Raw genomic sequence first — 6258 nt, 5'->3', positions numbered from 1 at the left:
AAATGTGAAAAACGGGTTTGTTCATTTAATTGTTTTAGGTATTTAACAAAAAGTTGTATTAAGGCACATCCAAAGTATGTTTACATGACAGCTGGGGGTTTCCTTGCCTAAGATTTGCTATCTCCTTCTAGCATTTTTTTGTCATGAATAAATCATTTGTATAAAACAAACAAAAATCCAAAAGATTAGAATTGAAATGTTTTAAATAAACCATTATTTGGATTAAAATATGAAATCACTTTTCGAATGGTCAAAGGGCCATTTTACATGATCATTCAAAATGGGTCCGCGGGCCACCAAAAATCTTCTCGCGTACCACGTTTGGCCCGCGGGCCATACTTTGGTCACCCCTGGTATAAACACTTTATATAATGTCTCTTCATTATTGATACAAGATTATGTATTTAAAAAAGCAGTATCATTTTTTTATAATCAACAACATAAAACATACCCGAAAAGCATTTTTTCAATATAACTTTTCTCATAAGCTAAAAGTAAAAAAAACGAAAGTATCTAAATCTCAAAACATTATTCGATTGACTATTTCAAAACCCTCATCTTGGTCGAATCGGGACAGAACGCCACAGTACAACAAAATCAGTACAGCGGTTCCCAAATTCAATGCTTTTAAATGCTACCGTCATCAGGGGTGACATTGGGTCACCCAAAAAAGCTGAAATTTGTATGACCCAATCTCACCTCCCAGACCCAATGTCACCCTGATGACGGTATAAACACTAATGTCCCTTTCATACTACAGTTCCGATTTAGCTCAAATGATGGTAGACAGTTTAACTAGATAAAAAGATTGAAATTTAACTAATCAACTGCAAATGCAAGTTATTTCGTAGTACTGGTTTAAATATTCTCAAAGATTTATGAATAATACTACAAACTTTGATATTATGTGTCACACTGTCTATATTACTCTAATGAATAAATCCTCGTGCGAACGACATGGAAAAAGCGAAATAGTAAACCAAGATAACTCATAGAAGATTTCCGTATAACATTATGACATATCGCATTGTTTAATCAGCCTGAACATTTATCACGGTTATCACGGTTCATTATATTTTGTTCTAGTAATGCCATTTTCACCGAATTATTCGAGTTTTTTTAAAACCATTTTGTAGTGATATGTCATATTTACAGAGACGGTAGAAAAATTTCACTTGTGCAGCAAGACATGACAGAGATAACTTTTGACATTCAACTATACACAGTAAAAAATTTCTGTTTAAAATCGCATGCAAAAGCATGCACATCACCTTTGTGAACAAAAGCATGTAATATTGTATGAGAAAACGTGTACACAAAAAGCATGTACAAAAGAAAAATAAATAAATTTTGCACACCCCAAAAATAACATCAATCTGGTGAGAGTCATATCCAGATTACCAAGTCCGCGCCCCAACCATCTCGGCTATCTCACCGTCTTGTAAATGCGTTGTTCAACGCCGATGTAGCAGTAGGTTTCCCGTACGTCGTATACTGAATTAACTGTATACGATGTATGGGGAACGTACAGCTACATCGGTGTTAATACAACTAACTTCACAGCGGCGAGATAGCCGAGACGGTTGGGGCGCGGACTTGGTAATCTGGATATGACTCTCACCAGATTGATGTTATTTTTGGGATGTGCAAAATTTATTTTTTTTTCTTTTGTACATGCTTTTTGCGTACACGTTTTATCATACAATATTACATGCTTTTGTTCACAAAGGTGATGTGCATGCTTTTGCATGCGATTTTACCATCGGATTTTTTGCTGTGTATAGGAAATACAACTATATAAATCGCACTTGTTCATTACTTTAATATTTAATAGACCAAAACCAAAACATGACATGACATTCATTTATTTTTAGATTTAAATAACCTTCAGTTGGATTTTATCTCCCTATATACAAAACTGCAATCTTCTTTTTCAAAAATACAATGTGCCACATTCAGTTTGTCACAATCACACCTTGTGTTAATTTCCTCATGTGAGCAAATCCCCCTGAATTCACCCTTTTCTGGACATTTTAAGTTATGTATGTTTTTATTTAACTGAAACTTTGTAAGGACATTTCCTAAGACAAAAAATCCACAAATGCTCATACAAAAAAAGAGTTTCTAAATGATCGAAAAATATATGAACTTATCTTTTTTTGTAGTTAAAATTGTATTGAAACTTGTATGCACAAACCATTGATTCAAAATGGCTTCTTTGGACAAAATAATAGCCCTCACAAAATTTAGGCTGACAAAATTACAATAAATAATCGATATTCTGAAGAATTGCCCACACAGAAAAAAAAGTCAACTTACTCGGCACGGAAAAGATTAATCACATGTAAACTCAGTTGATGTAAACTTCAGATTCAACGTAAACGGTTGAATCTCACGTAAATCATGTTTTTACGTATAATTTGTGGCAAATTTACATCAAATTGCATTTAGATTTAAATGTGCAAAAGTGTTACATCATAAATGATGTAACATTCGGAAATATTATTTTTGTGTGAAGGAGTGTGCATGATTCACTGAAAAATTGTAGTATTGCACTTTTTTTTCCAATTAACGGTAAATAAAAATACATATTTATGATTTTTTTCAGTTCCTTGTCAAATCGTTCAATAGGGCCTCAAAGCTTTGTGTCAATTTTTCAATTTTGTACAATGGTAGAAAACACGATTAAATGAAATGATTGACAAATAGGCTTTATCGCTGTGATAAATAATATCACACATTTAAGCTTAATTTTAGGACCCAATTGAAACTGATTCGTATTATCAAGCTCGACTATTTATATTTCCCGATAAATTGGAAATTTAATCCATGATAGAGAGGTGGTAAGGTTTGCTCTGATGCAAAAATTCAAGATTTATATGGACAATGTCTGTCATAGCAATGGAGCTGATCATCTCTTATACACTCGTTATTTCTAGGTATTTCTCAGCAACTTTGCTATCGTCAACCTCCACTCACAAAACATCCGCATTTGAAGTGCCATTTCCGGTGCGTGTGGTTTTTGTTTCTCCAGTTCGGGGACCTTGTGGAATTCTCAGCAACGATGATGGTGGTGCTCCACACCATACCACCTGAATCCGGCAGAATGACAGCGTGCACATAAATCAAAGATAAAAATCTATCAATCTCAACTCTTCACTATTGGTACGTTCGTTTGAACAGCCAGTGCGGCACTGAGTGCCGCACTTGTTGGTGCCAGTTTTGGTTCAATCGAACGTCATTTGTCAGTGTGCGTGGAACTCGCATGAAACTGAAAAAATATCGAGTGCGGCACTAGAGTTTCAGTTTCAAGATAGCGGCGAAACTCGTGCCGAGTGTTGTATTTGAACCACTCTATCGTAACAGTTACATATGAACCACCCTATACCTTATGTCAATAAACAGTACACTTCAGACAGTTAACACCAAACCACGTCTTTTTTTAGCGTGAGTTTCTTAAAAAAAACACACTTTGACAGCTCTGAGTGCGGCACTCAGTGCGGAACTAGCCCTCAAACGAACGTACCATATGTATCACGATGCGCAACGTAGGCGACCTTCATAATTAGGAGGACTGGTAAAGTGCGAGCAATTAAGTAAACTGATAATTAAATCCAGCTGTGTCATTAATTGACCAGGGTTTACGAAATTAGCAATCGATAACGATTTAAAACATACCCAAATAAAACTAGTCGCTGAACAAAAATGGTATTGAACAAAGCTAAAAGATAACATAAAACGTCGCACAGATATTTAAGCTATTTTTAGAAAACACAAGGTTACATTTACATATTAATTTAAATAAAACAAATGAATCAAACAGATATTCCAATGTTTCGTTTTTTATCTAAAATAACTCAAACTCACCTTGCGGAATGCTTTCCGAAAATTATCTGAAAGAAAAGCGTATAATACGGGATTGATACAGGAGTTTGTGTAGGCTAGCACATGCGCCACTATCTGCGTGATGATGCTGCTATGAGTTACCTCGTACACTTCAAACGATTTCAAAACGAGAATGACCTGTGAAACGTATTTGAATTAAATTCCTGTTCTACAATTTCTCAAGATTAACATTACCTGAATAGGACACCAGCAAATAGCAAACGCTAAAACAACCACAACAACCATCCTCGTAACTCGCTTTTTGCCTCGTCTGTGAATATTTGTAAAGATTGGGTAAAAAGGTTTGAATTTCAGGTTCTTGGCTATGTATTTTGAACTGTCTTTGTTCATTTATTGGATTTTTTGCTTTTTACTTAAAAGATAAAATTGACTTGAGATTTTAATTAGATTTTTTTGTTTGCATTAACTGGAAACATACTCTATATCAAATTTTGGCAGCACTCCAGCCCCGGTACTCTTCATGAGTCATGGGAAAAATTTACTTTACTCATATAAAAAAAAACTTAGCCATCTTATAATGATAAAATTGACAAACGTTTTACAACACTCATAAACTGAATGGGTACAACACGGAAAGAGTTAACTACGAAATTAGTCAACACAGTAAAAAAAATCATGGTAAAATTTCATCTAAAACGGAGTACATCTTTTATGTCAGAAAAAAAGCTTTAATTTTACCTCTAATAATGTGTAAATTTACATCTGGCAGACGCTAGGAAAAAATATCTGTAATCCTAAAAAAATATCAAACCGACGATAGTTATATCTAGCTTACTAAGTCCGCGCCCCAACCCGCACGGCCAACTCGCCGCTGTGAAAACTGGACGATCAAAGCCAATGTACCTCTATGTATCGTATATGCAGTAAATACAGTATACAATGTACGGAGCACATACACAGAAAAAAAAATGTAAAATTACACGTCACTGAATCGATGTTTTTAACGTAAACAACCTAAATTTAAAACTGAAATCCGTCGTAAAGTGTTAAATCACACATAAAGAGGGTTCATGTAATTTGAAATTGAACGTAATTCTTGTTTTTCATGTAAATGAGAATGAAATTGCTGTTTATCGGCGAATTTTGAAAAATAAAAAGCATGTAAACGATTATCCAATGTAAATTTACTCAACGTAAAAGTTGAATGTACTGTAATTTCAATTGAAACATTGGCTATTTTTGTCAATGACAGTTCAACATTGTTTACGATTGAAGAGAGTGGTGCGGAAGTGTTTACGGATAATTGTTTCATTTGTTTGGCAACATTTAGGACATTAGTGGGTAATTTGGCATGCAAAGGTTTTGCAAAGAACACTTGATTACAATTGTAATTGGATTGGATGGAGAAGGCAAAATAGACGCCAAAGTTGCCACATATTTTTTCGCGCAGGTCGTACCCAAAACAAAACTATTATGCCGGAAGTGGTCCTTTCGAATCTGATGTTTATGCGTGAAATCAAATAACGGGAAGAGCATCAGGACTTCCAACTGTATTGAAGCGAGTTAAACAGGTGAGCAAAATACTTAAGCATTTGATCAACTTACTCATTAATTTGAACAATTCTGCAGATTGTTATCCTTGCTGGCAGCAGGAGCTGTCTTTTCGGCAAAATAGACAGCTTTCACCTTGGTGCTGCCGCCCTCCGTCAGTGTTTATTTGCTCGCGTTTACTCCTTGTTCACATTACGGACGGAAGTGACAAGTTCGTCCAAGGCAACGGCCAGCTATCACGGACATCACGGACGGAAGGGACAAGTTCGTCCAAGGCAACGGCCAGCTATGTTCCTATACACATCGGCGCTGACCCGGGCAGTAGATTCCTCAGCGTAAGCCGGCAAATCATTCGGAACTGCTGCCCGATGGAACGGTTGCTGCAGAAAATGTTGTTCGGTGAGGCCAGTGATTCTGTTCGGCTTTTGCAGAACTCATAACATACGGATCAGGTTTCCGTTTCGTTCCTAATGGTAAGAATTCTCCGTGTTATGGCCATCCTGGCAAAAACCGGGCGATTTTGTGATGGGTACTTACGAAATAGTTTTATAAAAATTAAAACTCGAAGAATTCACACAGTTTCTTTCGATTTTCAAAATAAATTTGACAGAACGTTGAAATAGTCGGAGTACACGGTAAGCTTTGAATATCAATAATCTTAAAAAATTTGATTGGTTTCAACTCCGACAAGCAGAGTAGTCTAATTTGAATAGGCTACAATTTAACCCCCAGTCACGACGTTCTAGCAGAGTTCTAACACAAAGCAGGATATTCATACAAAACTCAAGCAGAAATCTTGAGTAGATTTTCAAAACAACCTAGGCATTGTTTTTCTATGCAGATAGAACCTTTTGAATATTT

At 35.7% G+C, this 6258-nt stretch overlaps 1 protein-coding gene across 1 annotated transcript; it reads right to left on the bottom strand.

Annotated features, from left to right (window-relative positions):
- Positions 1-1662: 1662 nt before the first annotated feature.
- LOC128093603 (allatostatin-A receptor-like) lies at positions 1663-4453 on the bottom strand. The gene is made up of 4 exons (XM_052711048.1): positions 4325-4453; positions 4081-4156; positions 3868-4023; positions 1663-3092 (listed from the first exon to the last, which is right to left on the bottom strand). Exons 1-4 carry the CDS (start codon positions 4366-4368, stop codon positions 2976-2978), a joined length of 393 nt encoding a protein of 130 aa, XP_052567008.1. The 5' UTR covers positions 4369-4453; the 3' UTR covers positions 1663-2975.
- Positions 4454-6258: the final 1805 nt, after the last annotated feature.

The sequence above is a fragment of the Culex pipiens genome, chromosome 3 (genome assembly GCF_016801865.2).
Source record: "Culex pipiens pallens isolate TS chromosome 3, TS_CPP_V2, whole genome shotgun sequence".
Classification (NCBI taxonomy): domain Eukaryota; kingdom Metazoa; phylum Arthropoda; class Insecta; order Diptera; family Culicidae; genus Culex; species Culex pipiens.
The sequence above is the reverse complement of the archived record's forward strand: the minus strand, read 5'-3'. Positions and strand labels throughout refer to the sequence as shown.